General features: G+C 40.5%; 3 protein-coding genes and 1 long non-coding RNA gene across 6 annotated transcripts in view; 3 read left to right on the top strand and 1 right to left on the bottom strand.

Moving 5' to 3' along the window:
• dpysl2b (dihydropyrimidinase like 2b) overlaps positions 1-6,274 on the top strand; it is a 25,826-nt gene extending 19,552 nt beyond the window's left edge. For both annotated transcript variants that reach the window (XM_037692140.1, XM_037692141.1), the window contains exons 12-14: positions 928-1,107; positions 1,209-1,374; positions 3,604-6,274. In XM_037692140.1, coding sequence (XP_037548068.1) covers positions 928-1,107; positions 1,209-1,374; positions 3,604-3,695 — 438 coding nt within the window. In that variant the 3' untranslated portion in view covers positions 3,696-6,274. The remainder of the gene's footprint in view (positions 1-927; positions 1,108-1,208; positions 1,375-3,603) is intronic.
• An 8,572-nt stretch (positions 6,275-14,846) lies between these two features.
• On the top strand, positions 14,847-15,279 carry LOC119425147. The gene is made up of 3 exons (XR_005187547.1): positions 14,847-14,871; positions 15,032-15,130; positions 15,236-15,279. It is a non-coding gene; the product is annotated as an uncharacterized LOC119425147 (long non-coding RNA).
• LOC119425146 (transmembrane protein 230) overlaps positions 15,275-21,904 on the top strand; it is a 65,734-nt gene continuing 59,104 nt past the window's right edge. Inside the window, exon 1 of the mRNA XM_037692682.1 lies at positions 15,275-15,327. The gene's annotated coding sequence lies outside the window, so the exon portion shown is untranslated. The remainder of the gene's footprint in view (positions 15,328-21,904) is intronic.
• adra1ab (adrenoceptor alpha 1Ab) overlaps positions 21,146-21,904 on the bottom strand; it is a 5,995-nt gene continuing 5,236 nt past the window's right edge. The window contains exons 2-3 of one of the 2 annotated variants that reach the window (XM_037692679.1): positions 21,308-21,615; positions 21,146-21,253 (exon numbers count right to left, since the gene is read on the bottom strand). In XM_037692679.1, the coding sequence (XP_037548607.1) occupies positions 21,146-21,253; positions 21,308-21,615 (416 nt within the window). Of the gene's footprint in view, positions 21,616-21,904 lie in introns of both variants that reach the window. The other variant, XM_037692678.1, reaches the window with a different exon arrangement.

Raw genomic sequence — 21,904 nt, 5'->3', positions numbered from 1 at the left:
TTAAAAAAAGCAAAAGTGACAAGTTGCAGAATGGTAGCTAAAATAAACAAAAGTAGAATAGGAAGACAAAAAAAGAACCAGTTTGTTGAAGCAGATTTCAAAGAGAACAAAGTTTCTGAATGAACCGAAGAGATTTCAGCAACATGGGTAAAAAATATTTGCAAATAAAGTCAAACATTTGCAAAGGTTTAAGTTAAAAACAACTTTCAGCTCCTGTCTTCTGAATGAGCTGAACGTTTTGATGGTGTGTGTGTTTACACATGAGTCATGGGATATCCTAGCATACTCATGATCTCATATTGTGTTATCGTTTGCCAGACTGCCATGACCTCAGCTTGAGCTCCAGTTCAGAGAAAGCAGCTTTAAAGTTTCCAAACTGGTCACACAGGAAACAACCAAACTGCTCTAAAAACCAGTCATCGTCATCATTTTGCTGAAAACTGACAACCCATCAGCTGTTCTCTCTCTCCCGTTTCCACTATTAGCTTTTGTTGTAATTAGCATTACGCTGAAGAGGACACTGAAACTTTTACAAGTAGATTTTATTCCACTTATTCTGGTTATTAGACTTGATAGATGTCCATGTTGAAGAACGATGTTCCACTGCTGTTTTTAAGATGAAACACGAGTCAGACCTCATAAATCTTTAAAGGACACGGGGATACGTTGTTCTCCGCATGGTCTTGCATCATCCTGGTGTTCCTGTCTAAAGTGTGTGAACCGCTGTATGTCTCCTTTTGAAGGTATTTCTGTTCAGACTTGTTGTAGTTCTACTGTAAGAATGTTGATTCTGGTCTTAGGATGTAGACACGGCTGTAATAAAACATCACAGAAGCTGAAGTGTTGGACGGGAACTCTACATCCTAAAGCAGACTAAAGATGGTTTTAGGAACTTGTACTGACATCATTGCGTCGCCTCGTCTGCAGACTGTGGAGTACAACATCTTTGAGGGCTTGGAGGTGCGTGGCGGGCCCCTTGTGGTCATCAGCCAGGGGAAGATCGTCTTGGAGGAGGGGACCCTCCATGCCACGGAGGGCTCGGGACGTTTCGTGGCTCGCAAACCTTTCCCTGACTACGTCTACAAGAGGATAAAGGCTCGCAGCAGGGTACGGAGATGTGGTGATATCCTAGAATATGTCTCACAGTGTACCATAATTTGTAATTGTTTTCCTGCTGTGACTATTTGGTGCCATTTCCCACAATGCAGCTGGCCGAGCTGAGGGGTGTGCCTCGGGGGCTGTACGACGGTCCGGTCTGCGATGTGTCCGTCACGCCCAAAGCCCTGACTCCTGCCTCCTCTGCCAAGACCTCACCTGCCAAACAACCCAACCAGCCAGTCCGCAACCTGCACCAGTCTGGCTTCAGCCTGTCCGGTCAGTCTCATCATCATCATCAGTCTGTAATCAATAATCACATCCTTTATCCTCCTAAGACCCGAACTCCTGCATATCTGGATGCCAGGTCCTAGGAGGTTAAACTTACTAAGGACTATTTTGATGTTGTATTAACCCCAAAATCTGTAAACACCATTGCACCATATTTAGATGTAACTTTTTAAAACTTTTTATGCCTCGTGTTAATTAGAAGTAAGCAAAGGATACTTCTTTTAGAGTTTAATTCGATGTGCAATTATCTTTTTAGAAGTAATTTTTAGTTTTAAAGAAAATCTTTCATTACACAGACCTTTAAGTATATACTTTATTTTTTTAAAGCAACACTTACTGGTCATGAAGGTTATAATAAATTGATATCTTCCATAAAAAGAAGCTAGCTTAGCTAAAGTAGCATGTTCCCACCACTGGACTTAAAGGTACAGAGTGCATCCAGCCATTATCTTTACCTGCTGCTTCCTTTTTGAGTCGTTGGGGTCACTGGTGCACATGTCCAGCAGTCACTGTGCGAGAGGTGGAGGACACCCTGAACAGGTCTCCAGTCCATCACAGGGACACATAGAGACAACCATTCTCTCTCTCTCTCACACCTAAGGACAATTTCGAGTTACCAATCAGGCTAACATGCATGTGTTTGGTCTGTGGGAGGTAGGCCTGTTGCAATAATCAATTATCCTCATTTTCATTTATCAGCTTTATCATCGTGTCTCTCTCTCTCTTTCTACTGAAGACACTGGATGACAAAAGACTGAACACCGGGGTTCTTCACTGACCCCTCCCTTTCTCTTTAAAATCTGTTTTTAACCGTCCAAAATCGTGTTTTTTGGATCGTTAAAAGCAGCTAAGCTGAGAAGCTAAGCTACGAGCTAACAGGCCGACCTCGGGGGCAAAAAACCTCCGTCTTGTCAAAGCTCCAAAATTCACGGTTTAAACTCGTACCTTCGTGTCAAAAGTGTTTTTTTTTTTTCTCTGCAAAAAGAAGCTGAGAACTTGTTTACGGATTATTTTATTTTTTTAAATTAAAAGCTAAGAGCTCAAACCACACCGAGCATCCGCCGTTTTGAGAACCGAAAAACATGGAGACAGCCCATGTCACGTCAAGGGGCCTCCCTCCCATTTTCTTGGAGACGCTGCTCGCTCCCTCACTATCCATCCTTCTGTTCAAACTGTTTAATACTGCCATCCAGTGGTCAAAAAAGGTACTACACACAAATTAACCAACATTTCTTCTTAAATTTGACAATAATTACTAATTGGTCAAATTTCAAACAATATTATCGTTCATTGCAATAATTGCTGAGACGATTAATCACCCAGCAAACCTTGTTATCGTGACAGGCCTTGTGGGAGGAAACGGGAGTACCTGGAGAAAACCCACACATGCACGGAGAGAACACGCAAACTCCACCCAGAAAGATCCTGGGCTGGAATTTGAACCGACGACCTTCTCACTGAGGAGCAGCAGCTCTACCAACTGAACCAAACTATGAAATGAAACTTAAAAAGGTTTTCCTGAACTCCATCAAAGGGTGCAGTTTTCCAGATACTGTGTGTTGATATGCAATTCTGAACTGTGGGTCTGCGCTTAATGTAAACATCGCTCTCCACCCAACAAATCTGAGCGTAAATCCGTAGCAGTCGATCCAAATTGTCTGACTTCTCCATCCCAAACCGTTTTTACACAGACACTGTCGACCTATTTAACTTTTTCAGTCCCTTTTTTTAGTATTTCCATAAAAAAATAAACATACCTGGTAGTTGGACACCGGTCACAAAATTTACTTTCACATTTTAAATTTTTAGACACATTAGTTATCAATGTATGTGAAAAACCGTGGGGCTTTTTTTTGTTGTTGTTGTTGTTTTGGGTCTTCATGGCAGTGCAAAGGGCAGCTTTAATTCTTGTAAACGCAACTGAAGGAGTTTCATTACCCTAACGATGGAGTTTATCATAGATTCTTAACTTTAACGTTTTTTTTTGGCTCAATTAACCCCTTTTTTAATTGTCGACGTTTGTATTTTCTCTTGCGGTCAATGATTCAGGCACCAAAACTGCTTATTTGTTTTAGTAACTCTTTATTGCAGAAATTAAACCCCTGATTCGCACATGTTCGGCTAACTTCCTGAGTTTCACTTCCTGGTTTGATTAAAGACCCCAGACTGAGCTTTGAATGCATTTAGGCGAGCTCTTCTGTCCTTTGGCTTACGCAGGTGCTCAGATCGACGACAACATTCCTCGCAGGAACACCCAGCGCATCGTGGCTCCGCCGGGCGGCAGGGCCAACATCACCAGCCTGGGTTAGAGCTCCGCCCCCTCCCCCCAACCTGCTGAGGAGGAAACGCACAAATCAAAGGATGGCGTTCAGCAGCTGAGCAGGTTGACAAGAAACGCCACAACATCCGGGGTGAATCGAAACCTTCGAGGCGCCAGCTTTGGTGGAAAACTCTTCCTCCTTCGCAGTTTTCTCCAAAATTCTCTCATCCTCAAATCCCGACTCCTACTGGACACACCAAGACACAAACAAAACAAACAATAAGATCTGCCTCATGATGGGGGAAAAGAGAAACGTAACACTGCTTTTTGTGCACTTTTAATTCGTTGTTCGTTTTCTTGTACTTTTGCCATTTGTTTTTGACGTTTGCTGTTTTTACTGAGGGTTCAGGCAAGTCTAAAACTATTTACGCAGTTAAAGGGATAGTCCAAATGTTTTGAAGTAGATTGTTAATACCATTTTGAAAGCTCAGCTTGGAGAAATGGAGTTTCAATCAAATTAACGGAATAACAACCTAGATTGGGGGGGACAAGACCAAAACAGATGAGAATTAAACTTCATTTCTCCAAACGGAGGTTGTTCAACAAATGTCTACAACAGGTAAGACACTAACTGTTCATAACCTTTCCACAAAATCCCACTTCAAAGACTTGAACTATCTTTTTAGGGAAATAGAATGAAGTTTATGAAAGACGTTAATTGTATTTTTTTGTTTACGGCTGAAACAGAATGGGTACAAACCAAGTATTTGATGTTTTCTTATTCTTTTGTTTAAAAAAAAAAAAGAAAAAAAAAGCCAAACGTGAACTTGTTTAATAATTAAAATATTCTTATAATTTTGCAGTCAGGTCAGAAAAGCTTTGACAAACTGCATTTTGGCTGCTTTTCTTCTCAGTATTTATTAAGTTCCCATAAGATCTGCCTTAAGAGTTGAAATGTTTATAACAATCTGTCAAATTTACGTTTTAAACTCTTAAGGTGTAATAGTTCTGCGTCAGCTGGAGAACTTTACAAAATCGAGGGAGCTTTGGCAGCTTTGTGTTTCAGTTTAAAGTCATAAATACGTAGCAGAATTTTTGCTTGAGATTTATGTTTGCAAAAAAAAAAAAAGTTTTACTCGGTCAAACTGAGCCTTTCCTTGCCTTATTATCTGTTATTGTTCTTTTAGAGCACTTTTACAAGTGCAGGGAAGGTGCCATTCACTACTCCGCTGCTCATTTTCCGTTTAGTTTGCATTCCTGAACCCTAAAGGTCCGGCTTTCTTGACTGACGGCTGCAGAAGCGTCCAATTGCAATGGTTCCCAACTCTGGTCCTTGAGGAACACCATTCTGCATGTTTTAGTTGTTTTCCTGTTTTGAAACACCTGATTTTAATAAATCTGTGATTATAAGGCTTCTGCAGACCTTGGAAATAATTAAATCACAGAATCAGGTGCGCTGGAGCAGAAGAACAACTAAAACATGCAAGGTGGCGTTCCACAAGAACCACTGTTGGGAGCCACACGATGTAACCGCTTGATTCCTTCCACTCTTTATGTGCCTGAACCCACAGAAGTTGTATCAATAGTCTGAATTTCTTTGTTTTTATTTAATTCTTTCGGAGGTAACTGAAGGATGTAAGATAAAAAAAAAAGATGTAAAATAGCTAGGATAAACCGATTCAAAGGTGCCAGATTTTGTGCTTTCACGGGGCCTCATCAGGAGATAGAGCCTCAGTAAAGCTGAAAAAAAAAAGCTCGATATCTTGAAATGTACTTTATGTTTTTAGAGTTTTTACCTTGTGGTCGAACTGCTTTTTAGTGTTATTCTGTAACTATATAGGTGCCTGAAGGCTGAGCACTATGATTTCTGCTTGATGGTAGACACGAGTGTGCGGTGTTGATGGGAGAGGGATGGGGCAGCAGACTCGTTTATAACGCTCTGAAAAGTTCCATCAAACTTAACTTTTATTGTTTGAGACACAAATCAGCTTCCGTTCAGGAAGTTTTCTGGGTTTTAAATGAACTCTCCTCCTCCTGCAAGACTCGGAGCTCATCCAGATTTGGATAAAACCTGCAAGCCAGCTGTTTATTACATTTTTAACGGCGCTGAAATTCTGAAAGTTTAAAAATTTATCTCGAGAGACCGAAGTTTTCACTTTTTTTGTAAATTTGGCTCATGAATTGACATTTATGCACAAACATGATGCGTTTATGTATTTTAAAAGCAAGAGCAGATTTCTCAAGAAATTTTACCGTTGAGTGTTTCAGTCACCGATTCTGGTTATTTTCATTATTGAAGTTGGCGTCAGTTTGTTTTAAAGCCAAGCTAAAGGCTGTGTTTATGAAGGCGGCTGGACATTTATTGCTTTGTTTAAATCTGTTTCACCTCTCACAATTTAAACAAAAGTTTAGCCTTAAAACTCAGTTATGCAAGTAGAATTCTCATGCAAATTACTCTCCCTCCTCTCCTCCTCAAGGTTTCAACTTTCTAGCTCATATCATCTAGTTCTAAATCAAATTCTCATGTTAGTAGAAAATAATAAAGTTGCAAGTCTAAAATGAACCATCTATAAACATCCTGATGCATGCTCAATAATCCAGATTGAAAAATCTAAAACTGTTAAATCTGGTCCTCTGGACATTCAAAAAACAAAACAAAGCAAAAAAAAAAAAAAAGAAATGTTTCATCTTTCATCCGAAAGACTTCCTCAGTCTGAGGCGCTGTATTCAGCTCAGTCTTATAAATAGCGCCTTCTCAGAGTCATGTATATATATAAACCTATTAATCGCCAAACATGCGTCTATAAATCAAGTGGAGAAGAAGTTGCATAAGTTTTGCACCAATCTGCACCTTAATGCCTACGACAAAAGTATCCTGCAGAAAGGCCAACAAAGACTGTAATGACCCTTGGGAGGGAGGGTAGAGCGAGTGATTTGCATGGAGGTCAGCTTCTTTGCAATTTTCAGGTTATGTTGAAAAGGCGTCTAGAGTGAGAAGCAAAACATTCTTAGGAAAATGAAATGAGCAGTTCAGTCACCCTTTGAATATATATATATTTTTTTTCTGGATGACTGAGTCCACATCACCACAGTGTTGTGTTTGCTGGGACGGGGAATGAGGGTGAAGTCCACCGTCTCTAACACGGTTTGGCAGCGGCTCTCGCCTCTTTTCTTCCTTTTTGCTTCTTTGGTTGTTTCTGGCTGTTGCCTTAGCGACGGACCACTCCGCTCCTACAGCGTTTTTGCTCTTTTCTTCCAGTTTGTCATGGCAATGCTCGTTAAGTTGCAGGTTGCCATTAGCAACCTGTGTCGACTCTGCGCTATGACTAAAATCCGCCTGCACAGCCATATTTTTTTTAATTATTCTGTTCCAGCACGGCCACACAATCCTGCAGCGGCTCCTGAGGGATCCTGACTCTGTTGCAGCTAAAATAACAGATTAGAGCAGAAAACACTCCAGATGTTATAAACACAAAATACTTCTGAAGTAGCTCTGAGTCCCATGCCTCCCCAGTCTACACACACATCCCTCCTCCCTTGATGCTCTGTCAGCTTGAATGCTTTTTCTACGCCATATTATGCTAACAATGTAAGAGTGACATGTATGTACACAACATGCTGCAGACTGACAGGCTCGTCCTTCTGTTCTGAGGTTGATGCTGTTGATCTCTTTCCTGAGCCCCCCCACCCGACACACACACCCACTCCCCAGCCCCTCTGTGAGCTTTTTCCCTTTTGTGAAAGTGAAACTGTGTGATGGTGTTTGTCTCGGTGGCTGTGGGGTTTCTGGGATGCTTGCTTGCTATGAAAAATAATGTGTAATATTTCATAAATGGTGATGTAAAAAAAATACCAACCAACAGGAACTTCAAGTGATAGAATAAATGATTTGAAAAAAATTGACATTAGATTGTTTGTTCTTGTTTTTTTTTTTTAACACCTGTATGATGATTTATAATGAACAGCAGCAGTTTTCAGTGGTTCCAACTCTAGTCCTTGAGGAACGCCATCCTATATTTTTAGTCGTTTCTCTGCTCCAACACACTTGACTCAGGGATTTTATTACTTCCTGAAGTTTTGCCAAAGCCTGTTAATCACCATTCATTCAAATCAGGTGTGTCAAAGCAGGGAAACGACTAAAATAATGCAGGGTGGTGTTCCTCAAGGACCAGTGTTGAGAACCTCTGGTTCAATTACACACAACTGATGGATTACTTTGTTCACTCAATAGCTGAGTTGAAGCTGTTTGGTCCAAATATTGGGTCCAAATGTTTGACCTGGTGTTTGGGTCACAGATGAGCAGCATACCTACCAACTGTTGATTCAGGCAGAACGGTTCCGGGTTTTGAACCCTCTGACCTGCGTCCTTTATACGGAGGGGTGAGACACCTAAATGGCCTGCATTTGAAAAGTGCTGAATTGGCTTACCTGTTGATGTCTGTGTGGGAGGATTAATGCCAAGCCACTGTTTTGCAGCTTTTTAAAACGGTGGGTTGGGGTTACTGCTATAAGCCTATATTGGCTGTAAAAGACAAGCTCAAGCTTTCAGAAACCATTTTTCATTCAATCTTTATTTAAACAGATAAGTCACACTGAGCCTCGAAGACTCATTTACAAGTGAGACCTGTTTGGGCAGACAATGAAAAGTGGTGAAAATGACAACATAGGATTTGGAGACCAAAAAAGTTCCTAACATGTATTAGAAGAAGAAGAGCCGGAAAACAACACACAACCAAAATGGACGACCTCCTTGATTTCCGCCCTCCACCAAAGAATACACCCCCTGACCAATCAGTGACCTACAGTGCGCTGATGTCACATCTAGACCCAACAAGAACCAGACCTGGGACCTCAGAGAAGTAGGTCCCAAAAATGGGGTGGGTTCCACCACTGAAGGCACTGTGGATAAGCCATGCAATCGGCCCGAACTAGTTGCATAGGAGCCCCAAAAGGCCCTGTGGATAAGGGGCTATAGTTCCCTCTGCAGAGATCCGTACACTCCAAAGAGTCTGGGCCCCTCTGATTGGTCCGTAGACTTCCTCGGTGGAAGGGGAGGGAGGAGAAGAGCATCAAAGGTTTACAAAACTTCCAGGTGATTTAAGATAAGATGGTCTGTCAAGGCCAGTCAGGGAGATGAATTCAGATAAACACAGTTGTTTTGGGAACAGGCAGAACTTTAATGACATCTGCCTTGAGTCTGTGTCGGTCCACTCGGTTCCAAAATGTCCAAATTAAATGACCACACCAATGGACTGTGCCTGAGAGTATTCCTGGAGATCTGATGCATCCTGCCAAAAGCAACTGAGTCTGGGCGCTCGAGGCACGAACCAAGCCATCATATAAGGCAGGCAGCCTGATCAGGGCCAAATTTGCTGCTGACAACTTTCTTGTTTGTTGATAGACCAGGAACCAGCTGGATCCAAAAAACAGGAAACCAGTTGTCATAAAATCCAATTACATATGCGTCCTTAACATCCACAATTGACAGCAGAGATAGACACATCATCAAGTCTTCCAAGTTGATGAGATATCCAGCTGTGTGTCTGCCAACAGGACATTACTCAGTGTTACAATAACGTAAAGCTTGTAAGAAAATTGTGTTTCCTGCAACACGTTCAGATCAAAAGGAAAAAAAAATTGTTCAAGTTCAGGTATGTTTATTAATTTGTTCAGCCATAAATCAATTTATTGGAATTAGAAACTATTTATTATATTAAATACTGCTTAGGGGATTCTTGATTGTTGTGTGTGTGTGTGTGTGTAGTTGTAATTTTAATGCCCAAAGTGTTCAGGAAAAGTGAATAATCTAATGTTCAGTAGTGGGCACAGCTAAGTGGGACTTCAGTTGCTTAGAAGTTACCCTGGGGTCCGTTGTGACCTTTTGACCTCTGACCGCCTTGCTCTTGGTGTGATCTTTGTCGGTCCACCACTCCTGGGGAGGGTAGCAATGGTCTTGAATTTCCTCCATTTGTCCACAATCTGTCTGACTGTGGATTGGTGGAGTCCAAACTCTTTACAGATGTTTTGTATGTTTTTCCTCAATAATTAAATTGAGTGTAATATTTGTGTCTCATTTGTTTAACTGGGTTCTCTATATACTTTGAGGACTTGTGTGAAAATCTGATGTTTTAGATCATATTTATGTAGAAATATAGAAAATTACAAACGGTTCACAAACTTTAAAGCACCAGCATCTACTAGTGTGTTGCAGCATTTGACCTTTAGCTAGTTGCTTTGCTTCTCTCGGCAGTTTCAGCTTTCAAAGCTAATTTTAGAAGTCATTCAGCATTTGCTGCATTTTAGCAGAATGAAAAAACATTTTTTCTTCATGTTTTTGTTTCCCTGTTAATGTTTATTTTCTGTTTTATACCATCGAGTCCAACTTTCAAATCTGTTTTATTGAATCTTTATCTGTCTTTTAATTTTTTTTTTTTTTTTTTTGCGATCTCTGGTTGCCAGATAGTGTTGATTTTTACATTTTGACATCATTTTGGGTCTCTTCTGATTTATTTTGCTTTGTTCTATCTGCCACCCCCTACAGTGGAATTTGAACTTCCATGTGGCTTTTATTCCCATAAGTATTGTCGCTGTCTCAGTTAGTACTAGAATGTTGGTAGTTTGAGTCGTCCTGCATGTCCAGCTGTCCTGCAACAAGACAAAGACCCTGTAATAAATCCAGCGTGGACCGATTATCGTACTGTACACACACTTTGTTCATCCTTGAAGGAGCAAAGCACTTAATCTAATTTAATCCCTGTCTGTCTCAGCAGACTTGGAATGTGAGAATGGCTGTGAATGAAGCTGTAAATGTTTGACACTAGGTGGCAATGTTCCCATGCTGTTCAGCTTCCTGCCAGCTGTAAATCCTTCATGCTGCAGCTGCTTGGCAGAGAAAACACATGCTGTGAACTTGAACAAACACTTTTCACTGTTAAAGGCTGAATCTGAAGCTTGCAGAATCTGTTGAGGGAGGTGTTAAGTTACAGCGCTGCGTCAAAGTCTTTGTTTTTCTGAGCAGTCAGCCATTCTATAATATAATCTGTTAAAGTGGTCCTGATCAATAGTTTTCCAAACTTTTTGAAAGTTTTCTTTTGCACTTTAGTTGCTCTTTGCTCATTTTTTAAGACGAGTAGCTGAACTTGTTCTGAGGAACTGGACTCCTAGTGATGACCCCATGTCACCTTTCTACACAGAACAGAAAGCTTCACAAATTTAAAATCTATTTTAAATTGGATCTTCAGGCTCGTTGTGACCAGCAGCCTGTCACAGACGCGCTGTGTTCCCATCTCATCAGCAAAGAGAAGTCTGCCGGACACATTTTAGCTCCAACATAATTCCCATAGAGCTGTCATTTGATTACCTGCAGCATTTTTTAAATCCACTAACAGAATGTGGTGTCATCGACATGGAGTGGGACGGCAGCAGAAGTCCAAAGACCTTCAGGAAGTCAGAAGAACCGCTGATCTTTATGGAAGTCTGTCTCGAACACTGGTGGTGTCCTCAATAATCCAGGTAGAAAAATAAAAAAAGTTAAGTCAGGTCCTCTGGACGGATTCTTCTTGTTGAAACGTTTCGTCTTTTATCCATAAGATGTCGTCAGTCTGAGGAGCTGCAACAAACTCAGCACCTTCTCATAGACAGCCCAAACTAGCTGTTCACACGATAAAGGAGGACCATCAGCCTAACGACTGATCGTTAGTGCCCTGATGGCCGCTTGCTACTCACAGAGGGCTGAGTGATGCTAGCAATAACAGCATTGTAAGAGGCGGACAGTTGAACACGGAGGCTCCGCCCCTTTTAATGATCTCCACAAAGATGGCCTCCTTCACTCCTCTCTCAAACCATAATTTCTCTCTATCGGGGATGTGAACATCTTCATCCCTGAACGAGTGACCGCTGGAGACCTCAGAGTCCTGGCCTGATGATGTTGCTCTTCTGTGCTGGTCCATCCTTTTGGCCAGTGGCGGTTTAGTTCCCCCATGTAAGACTGATCACCCTCCTGTACGGTGGCCCTGAGGTGTAAATGAACAATATTTGAAAAAACGGAATGACGTTTCAAAAAATGAAATTAAACTGGAAAAATCACAATAAAAACAACAAAAACACAACAACATTTGAAAAAACGGAATTACATTAAGCCAAAGCGGAAGTAGCCAAAGTGGAAGTAACCAAAGCGGAAGTGGCCGAAACCACATTTGAAAAAACGGCATTACATTAAGCCAAAGCGGAAGTGGCCAAAGCAGAAGTAGCCGAAGAGGAAGTGGCCAAAGTGGAAGTGGCCGGAATCACATTTGAAAAAATGGAATTACATTTGAAAAAATGGAATTACATTAAGCCAAAGCAGAAGTGGCCAAAGCAGAAGTGGCCGGAATCACATTTGAAGAAATAATTATAAACTGAATTTCATTAATTTCGTTTTTTCAAATGTGATTCTGGCCACTTCCGCTTTGGCCACTTTGGCTTCGGCTACTTCTGCTTTGGCCACTTCCACTTGGGCTACATCTGCTTCTGCCACTTCAGCTTCGGCTTGATGTAATTCTGTTTTTTTCTAATGTAATTCTTTTTTTTTCAAACGTTGTTCATTTACACCTTAGGGCCACCGTACTCCTGACACTGAACAACATACACAGCATTACTCTGTTTGTGCCGGGGCACTGGATCTTTGGGATGGACCAGTCTTTGCTGTAATGTAATTTGGGGTTTAAAAGCCACTGGGACGTCGTGTTTAGAAAATAAACGTCTTGGTTTCTCTGAAACTCCCACAACATACAGAACAACTGGTCTGGGCTCCTCCTTGTGGACACTGGTGGTGGTTTAAAACTTGCACAGTACTAATCCATTCTTCGTCTCTCATTTGGGACATTTCTCACACTGTCCTACCTGAACTCTTGTTTTTGTAGAACGACTTGTGATCGGTTTAACTGGACTGGAAGGAGTTACTGCTCAGTGTAATTTACAGTAAACTCAAGTTTCCAACAAAGAATGCAAATTTAAAACAAATCAGCTGCATTTTATTAGTTTCTGTAAGGAGACTATTCTAGATGGACACTTTGATTTTCCACTTGGTCACCACTGTGCTGTATAACAGAGTACAAGGCTGTATTAACTGGATGCCACTCAAGCTGTAAAAAAACGGAAGCCATGTTGAAAGTAATTAATCAAATTATTATTGTTTTCCCTCTGAAGTCTAATTCAGCGCAGTTTCACAGAGTCCTGACAACGCTAACACCAAACATATTTATCACCAGCTGTCATGGAAGATGGGCATGCTGTTGTTACCTCTCTGTGCTGTGCAATAGTTTATCTGTCTGTTAGTAAAATATCCCAGGCTGGATTTAAATACACCTCTCAGAAAATAATAATTGGATGGACATCTACAATTATTGGAGTCAAGCCAATTCAAAATGGTCGCCACAGCTAATCCACCTATAAATCTGTCAGTTTTACAGATTATAATCTGAGATTTGGTGTGGTAGTAGCTGAGAGTCAACCCCAACACATATGCTGAGCGCTAACCGATTCGGTTATATAACGTTGTCGTACAGCAGCAACAGGCGATAAGCAGTTCTTCAATAAATGCCTTTTTAAAAATTGTAATTAATAATTTTAGTAATAAATGTTTAAATGTTCCTTTTTAAATGACAAAAACTATCAGCAGATAAAACTAGCCTTAAAACATTAATCTTCAGTTTGTGTCCAACATGTAGGTGTCATGTTCCTTCTGTTTTGTTTTATTGTATGATGCTTATTAAGCGTCCACACTATTGTTGTCCTGTTTATATTTATTATTATTCCAACTTCTATCTCTGTTCTGTACATTTTCAGTGCGATTCTCGTCCTGCAGTTTTTAAGCTATTCCAGCAATTTAGGGATTAAAATGTTCGGCTCTTTGAGAACAATCCTGCTGTGACTTTTGGTATTGGTGCAACTTTAGCTTTTTGAAATATTTAGCCTTTTCTGCCATTTTTTTTCTCATAGAAAATGAATTGAGCTCATTTTCCATCCTTCACATCTTTAGATCTGTTTATAACCTTTTGCTGCTCCTTTCTCTTTTTGTTCTGTTTCAGCTTCTTTCAGCTTCCTTCTGCAAATTTAAACTTTTTTCAGCTGTTTGTTCAGCTGTTTTGTGCTCCTTTCAGATTCTTTCTGCTAACTACAACATTTTTGTTTTTCTAACTTCATTCTGCTCCTTTCAGCTATTTCAGCTACTATTTAGCTGTTTTTATGCTAATTTGAGCTTTTTCGGCTAATTCCACATTTTGTGCACTCATTTCAACTTTTTTCAGCCCAATTTTTTTAAAAAGTGCTCTCATCACTTCCTTCTGGTAATTTCAGTATCTTTCTGCTTTTTTTTAGCTACCTTTCAGCTAGGTTTATGCTAATTTCAGATTTTCTTTAGATAATTTTTTTTGTGTCCATTTCTGAGTCTTTCAGCCTATTTGGGCAAAAGCGTTCTTTCTGTTTTCTTCAGTTCATCTAAGCTTGCTCTACCTTTTCAGCTTTCTTTTTAGCTTTTTTTTAGCTAATTTCAGCTGTTTTCAGATTAATTCAAGTTTTTCGTTGTAAATTGAGCTACTTTCAGCCTAATTAACTTGTTTCTTTTAATTTTAGCTTGTTATGCTCCTTTTGGATTTTTTCTGCTAGTTTTAGCTTTTTTCTGCTATTTCAGCTACTATTTAGCTGTTTTTATGCTAATTTTAGCTTTTTCAGCCAATTCCACATTTCAGCTCTTTCTTCATGGATTAAGCTTCTTTCTGCCTTTTCATATATATTTCAGCAATTCTTTTTGCTAATTTCAGCATTTTTTTAGCTAATTTCCTCACTTATTGTATGTACTAATTTCTGCTTATTTAAACCTAAGTCAGCAAACATGCTCTTTTTCCTTCCTATGCTAATTTAAGTTTGTTCTGATGTGTCAACTACATTTCAGCATGTTTTATTTTAGCTAATTTTAGCTGTTTTTTCAAGAAGTTCTTTTGCAATAAGCATTCACACTGCATTTTTGAAGGAAATGCACTTTCTCCAGTTTCATTTTATTTTTGTCCGTTGCCTTCCAGCTGCTATTCTCACCTGGTGCAGGTTTGTAATCACCACACCTGTTCCTTATATGCATCATTAGCCTCTGTGTGTTTCTAGTCCTGGTTTTGTCTGATCCTCATGTTGTCATTCGTTACTGACTTAGTTCTGTTTAGTCTGTGAAAACAAGATGCTGTTTTTAATCATTGGTAAAGCCACTTTTTAAAAGCAAAACTTCATAATTCAAATAAACACTTGGCTCCTTTTCATAAGACGCACATGAGACGTCTTTAACTGTCGTTTGAAAGGATTTAGTTGGAAAAGTAAATCCTGTTCTGTTCATCATGTGTCATGTTTTATGCTTTACAGATAGACGATGGGAAAACCAAACTTTAACAGGAAGCGTGTGAAAAACAGGCCGCCACGAGGAGTGGACCATAAAGCAGAACAGCAAGCGAGAGGATGCAGGTGCCAAAGAAAGTTTTATCTTGACAAATATATGCTAAAGCTTTTTAGCTGATCTTCAGGAAAACATTAGCTTTAGTTAACAGTGATGATTTTTTTTTTTTACAGCCAGCTGCTGCAAAATGAAAAGTTGGGAGAACAGAACCAGGATGGAGGCGGAACCCAGAGGAACCTGCTAACGAGGACCAACAGCCTGACAGGTGATGGCCAGAAGCATGCAGTCACCCTTCACCCCTCCACTGCTCCAAACACCACTTTTACTTTGGGGGAAAACAGCTGTGGCACTTCGGTGTCTCCACAGAACGCTTTGATGTTCTGCCAGCAGAACTAAAAGGGTTCTGCAGTTTCAGGGAATATACAGGCAGGATTAAAGTTCCTGCAGTAAACAATGACAACACAATGCTGTTGGTTTGCTTGAATGTTTTAATGAGCTTCATTAAATGGTGCAAAAATTGGAGGGAAAGCTGTAAAACATTTAGTTAAGTACAAATTACTGCACATAACTTTTTGTGTAATTCTGTCGTCCTTCGTTTAAAAAAGGCGACTGTGGACAATTTTTTTGTTCTAAAACAAAACTTACATTCTTTCAAGTCACTCAAGATTTTTAAAAAGTTAAAAGAAAATGGGGTTGACAAGCAGATTTTAAGGCTTCGATATGGTTTTAACAAAATCAGTTTTAGTTTGAATGTTTGACATTAATGTTAATTTGTTTATACATTTCGTTGGATATGTCAGTTTTAGTAGTTTGAAGTTGTTTTTTGACTCAAGTTAGCATTAGGTCAAAGCTGACTAAGTTTTTTTTACACTGTTTGCTTGTTTTATTTAATTTAATTGATTTTATTTTGCAACAATTTTTTTCTGTAAACTTCGAGTTACTTTTAGTTTTTCATAAAATGTTCAACAAACGTGTGAGGAAATCTGGAGTGGCAGAAAAGAATGTTGGACTGGTACAGGACATGTATGAGGACAGCAGGACATGTATGAGGACAGCAGGACAGTGGTGTGATGTGCTGTAGGAGTGACAAATGGCTTCAAGGTGGAGGTGGGAGTGCATCAAGGATCTGCTCTGAGCCCCTTCTTGTTTGCTCTGGTGATGGACCGACTAACAGTTGAGGTCAGAGGAATTCCCATGGACTATGATGTTTGCAGATGACATTGTGATCTGTGATGAGGACAGAGAACAGGTGGAAGAGAACTTGGAGAGGTGGAGGTATGCACTTGAAAGAAGAGGAATGAAAGTCAGCCGTAGTGAGACAGAGTACACGTGTGAATGAGAGGCAGGAGGTGGAACAGTGAGGATACAAGGAACAGAGGTCACAAAAGTGCAGGACTGCAAAAACTTGGGGTCCACTGTCCAGGAAAATGGAGAATGGGGTAAAGAGGTGAAGAAGAGAGTCGAGGCAGGATGGAGTGATGGAGAAAAGTTTCAGGAGTGATTTGTGACTAAAGTGTCAGCAAAGGTCAAAGGAAAAGTTTACAAGACAGTGGTGAGACCAGCTTCTGTAAATCAAAACTTTAAAACAGTCCAGCAAACATTAAGAAACATTTGGAGTCACATTGTGTCTGGTGAAATTAAACTGCTCTCTGCAGAGCCATTAACACGCGCCTGCTTAACGTCCATGTTTGATTGTGATAACGACTCAATGCTCCATCAGATTTAATTTTTCTGATAAATTCAGAAGGTGCAGGTTGCACCAGCAGGAAGGATATTACATGACAAATTAAACTGTGTTTGCAGCTGCGGTGTGGAACATGCAACCTAATATTAAAATGTGCTCTATAGAAAATCAAGGCGGGCAGAGTCTGACACCTCCGTGCTTTATAAAATATCACCCTGAAGTTATTGAGACCCAAAACACTTCAATTCTAAAGAGAACTTTGAAAACTTTGAGGTGAGTAAAAAAAAAAAAAAATCACATTTAAATAAAGACAGCAGCTCTTACACACCATTAGGGATGATTTTAAGAAATATATTAACATCTCATTTACAGGTGCTGGTCATAAAATTAGAAAATCATGAAAAAGTTTATTTTTATTTCAGTAATTCCATTCAAAAAGTGAAACTTGTATATTATAGTCATTCATTACACACAGACTGATATAGTTCAAATGTTTATTTCTTTTAATGTTGATGGTTATGACTGACAACTAATGAAAATCCCAAATTCAGTATCTCAGAAAATTACAATATTGTGAAAAGGTTCAATATTGAAGACACCTGGTGCCACACTCTGATCAGATAATTAACTCAAAACACCTGCAAAGATCTTTAAATGATCTCTCAGTCTAGTTCTGTAGCTACACAATCATGGGGAAGACTGCTGACCTGACAGTTGTCCAAAAGACACTTTGCACAAGGAGGAAAATACACAAAAGGTAATCGCCAAAGAGGCTGGCTGTTCACAGAGCTCTGTGTCCAAGCACATTAATAGAGAGGTGAAGGGAAGGAAAAGATGTGACTGAAAAAAATATACAAGCAATAGAGATAACTGCACCATGGAGAGGATGATGAAACAAAACCCATTCCAAAATGTGGGGGAGATTCACAAAGAGAGGACTGCTGCTGGATTCAGTGCTTCAAGAACCACCACGCACAGACATATGCAAGACATGGGTTTCAGCTGTTGCATTCCTTGTGTCAAGCCACTCTTGAACAAGTGACAGTGTCAGAAGCGTCTCGCCTGGGACTGCTTCTGAGTGGTCCAACGTTATATTCTCTGATGAAAGTAAATTTTGCATTTCCTTTGGAAATCAAGGTCCCAGAGTCTGGAGGAAGAGAAAAGAGACAGAATCCATCTTGCTTGAGGTCCAGTGTCAAGTTTCCATGTTTAATGATGTTTTGGTGTGCCATGTCATCTGCTGGTGTTGGTCCACTTTGTTTTCAGAGGTCCAAGGTCAACGCAGCCATCTACAAGGAAGTTTTAGAGACTTCCTGCTGCTGACCAACTTTATGGAGATGCAGATTTCATTTTCCAACAGGACTCGGCACCTGCACACAGTGCCAAAGCTACCAGTACCTGGTTTAAGGACCATGGTATCCTTGTTCTTAATTGGCCAGCAAACTCTCCTGACCTTAACCTCATAGAAAATCTATGTGGTATTGTGAAGAAGATGTGATGCACCAGAGCCAACAATTCAAAAGAGCTGAAGGCCACTATCAGAGCAACCTGGTCTCTCAGAACACCTGAGCAGAGCCGCAGACTGATCGACTACATGCCACGCTACTTTACTGCAGTAATCCAGGCAAAAGGAGCCCCAACTAAGTACTGAATGCTGTACATGTTCATACTTTTCAGTTGGCCAACATTTATAAAAATCCTTTTTTTTATTGGTCTTAAGTAATGTTCTAATTTTCCGAGATACTGAATTTGGGGTTTTCATTAGGTGTCATTTATAATCATCAGGATTAAAAGAAATGAACATTTGAAATATATCAGTTTGTGTGTAATGAATGAATATAATATACAAGTTTCACTTTTTGAATGGAATTAATGAAATAAATCAACTTTTTTCACAATATTCTAATTTTATGGCAGCACATGTATACCTGAAATAATTGTGACATTCTGGGAGAAGACTTTCAAAAGTCTATAAAATCCTCCAGTTTGACACAAACTCTTCTGTGCTCATTGAGAACAACGAAGCATCTGACTTCCTGACGCAACCACAACTCCCGTCATTCATTTTACTTTGCTGCCTCAACATTATTAACCATCATCGCTCTATAATGAATGACTTCACTAAGCCAACTTTTTAGGTTCAACCGTGTCTTTAATGGTGGCCGGGGCAGTGTTTGCCTCATAATGATAGAGACGGTAACGCTCTTTGAATCTGCTGCTGCTTCAAAAATGAGAGCCGCATGCTTAATAGGAAGCCGGTGCATTTATTTCCATAAATAATATCAGAACTCATGTCACTCGATGGCTTTTAACGCTGAACTTCCACTGGAGGTCAACACTGTTGTGCAGACGCAGAGATGGTTGTGTTTTGATGTTTGCCACCTTCGCTCTCTGGCTGACTTTGTCTTAAATCCTGAGCATTTGTCTTTGGAACAGAAGCCGCAGCCATGACAATTCAGAGCATCTTTTAGGATTGTAGGAAAAATGTCAGAACTGGACCCAGATCTTGACACGTACCTTCAGTTGGTACAAAGTTGCCTTAATTTTTGTTCTTTTCATACCCAGTTCACAACTTGTCTCCCTCTCTCACCCTTACCCTCCCCTCGATGCGTTTGGCCTTATTGTAGACCGACTCATGCTCCTCATCCACCTCCCCTCTTCTCATCCTTATTCTTCCCCATTTTGTTCAGTTTATTCCTCATGCTCCTTCCTCTTTATCATCATCATCATCTTCATGAGCTGTACCCATTCGCATCTGCCAAACTTCATCCTGGGCCCTTCCTCATCCTCCTCAACCCTAAAAATGTAATAAATGAAGGAAGCCATTCGGTTCATATCAGACGTCACAGAAAAACTGCACCATATTCTTTCTTGGCTTTGTTTTTCTCAAATTCATTCAAGTTGTGAAGTGTTTGTTTTATTTTATTAATATTTGACTGGTACAGGACATGTATGAGGACAGCAGGACAGTGGTGAGATGTGTTGTAGGAGTGATGGATAGCTTCAAGGTGGAGGTGGGAGTGCATCAAGGATCTGCTCTGAGCCCCTTCTTGTTTGCTCTGGTTACGGACAACTAGCAGATGAGGTCAGGCAGGAATCCCCGTAGACTATGATGTTTGCAGGTGACATTGTGATCTGTGATGAGGACAGAGAACAGGTGGAAGAGAACTTGGAGAGGTGGAGGTATGCACGTGAAAGAAGAGGAATGAAAGTCAGCCGTAGTAAGACGGAGGACATGTGTGTGAATGAGAGGGAGGAGGTGGATCACTAATGCAACAATAAAAAAAATCCTTTAAATTTAGTTCTTGTTTTGAATAGACGATGATCTTGGTTTCAAACCAAGACCAACAATCTTGTTAGCACTGACTCCTTGAAGAGAAAATTAATGTATAGAGGGAACTCAAAATAAAAAAGATGAACCTGACCAGGGATAGATTAGATGTTTTTACAAGACAAAATGTATGACTTGTTCCTGCCTTTCCAGTTTCTGTTGCTTGCTCGTAGAGCAGACTGTTCCTGAAATCTGATAAAGCCACTGCTTGCGGTTGACTCAGGGATCCTGAATGTCCCGGAAATAAGACCTGATTGATGAATGACTTAGATTTACAGATGAGGAATCGCATCAAACAGCTAGTGTTTAAACATAGTTCACGCATCAGCAATGCTCCTGCTTCAACATGAGCGTCAGCAACGTTGTTTCTTGCTGATTTATGGTTTTTAATAATCAAAAATCAGCAGCGTGTTTGCACGGGGAAGAAGCCAGCTGTGAAGGCCCTCGCAGGCAGGGAAGCGGTGGTTACATCATCAGGACTGCATTTATTTGACATCACAAATGATGCAAAACACAAAACAGCTGATTCATCGCAGCTTTGATAATGTCTTTAAACCAAGCAGCGGAGCTTAAGCCTCGGTGCTTCCATAAAAATATACCTTTTTGACGTTTTCTCTCACTTTCAAACTTTTGTGTTTTTTTTTTCTTTTCTTGACAGAACAGAGGTCACCCACACTCCCATACCATGCTCGGAACTATCAGCGAATACTAATAATCTCCACAGTGTTTTAATATCCTGCCCTGAAGAGCTTTGGTGCAAACTGCAGAAATGCCACCACTGTTGAATGAAATAACGTCTCCAGGGTTCTCGGTTTCATCTGGAATGGATTGCTTCATCTTTATTCCTTGTCAAGGTCTGACGATGTGCTTTCTCTCTGAGCGTTCCTACTCGCAAAAGGAGCTTCAGGCTTTGGCGTCCCAAAGTTTCTGGCTGAGCAGTTTATACAAGCAAGTCGTTTCCCTCGAGTTGTTGCATTTCGGGAATTTGCTCACGCAGGAGTTGTACATAACTGTCCCACCGAGAAGGCTGAAAATAAGAAAGAATGCCAAGAATTCTCGAGAAGCCAATTAAACGGCCTCGCCCGAAATGCCAAGAGAGAGGCGCAACACCTTAGCTGACCCGTTTGTGGAGGGGGTCTGCAGTGCAGAAGTTCGCCTCACTGAAAGACACCAGGCCTTCAGCAGACTCTTCCTCTGGGTTTGTTCACTCTGAGCCCGGTTTTTATCAACAGATGACGACGAAGTCGACAACATCCTGCAGCAAGCCCACGAAGAAGCAGCCAGCGGGTTTTGGACTGAGGAGACCGGTGTATTAGAGGTCAAGCCCGGACTGGAGGAATGAGCGCTGACGGGGCCTTGCTTAGCAGCAGGAATCCCTGTTCTCAGGCAGTGTCCACGCAGCATGTTGCAGAAGGCTTTTTTGAACTCCTGGCTGAAGCACGGGTAGATGATGGGGTTAATGCAGCTGTTGAGGTAACCCAGCCAGAAGGTTATCTTAAAGATGGTTTCAGACGGCTTACAGGATGGAAAAATAGACCCTGGAAAAGACAGAAAGAAGGAGAAATAATCTAGAGAAAGACACTAGTAATGGATGTGCAATTATCTTGTCATTTAACAAATACATGTCGGGTTCTCTTGTCTGATTCTTCTTCTTGAGACGTGTCGTCTTTATCCAAAAGACTTTGTCAGTCTGAGGAGCTGCAATAAACTCAGTCTTATAAATAACATTTTCTCCTAGTGGATCAACCACTATGACTTGTATGAGGACAGCATACAAGTCGTGTTATGCTTGAGTTTGGTAGTTTGGTGTGTGTGTGTGTATATATA

This window comes from Nematolebias whitei, chromosome 18 (assembly GCF_014905685.2).
Source record: "Nematolebias whitei isolate Nwh7 chromosome 18, NemWhi1, whole genome shotgun sequence".
In the NCBI taxonomy this organism is placed as follows: domain Eukaryota; kingdom Metazoa; phylum Chordata; class Actinopteri; order Cyprinodontiformes; family Rivulidae; genus Nematolebias; species Nematolebias whitei.
The sequence above is the reverse complement of the archived record's forward strand: the minus strand, read 5'-3'. Positions and strand labels throughout refer to the sequence as shown.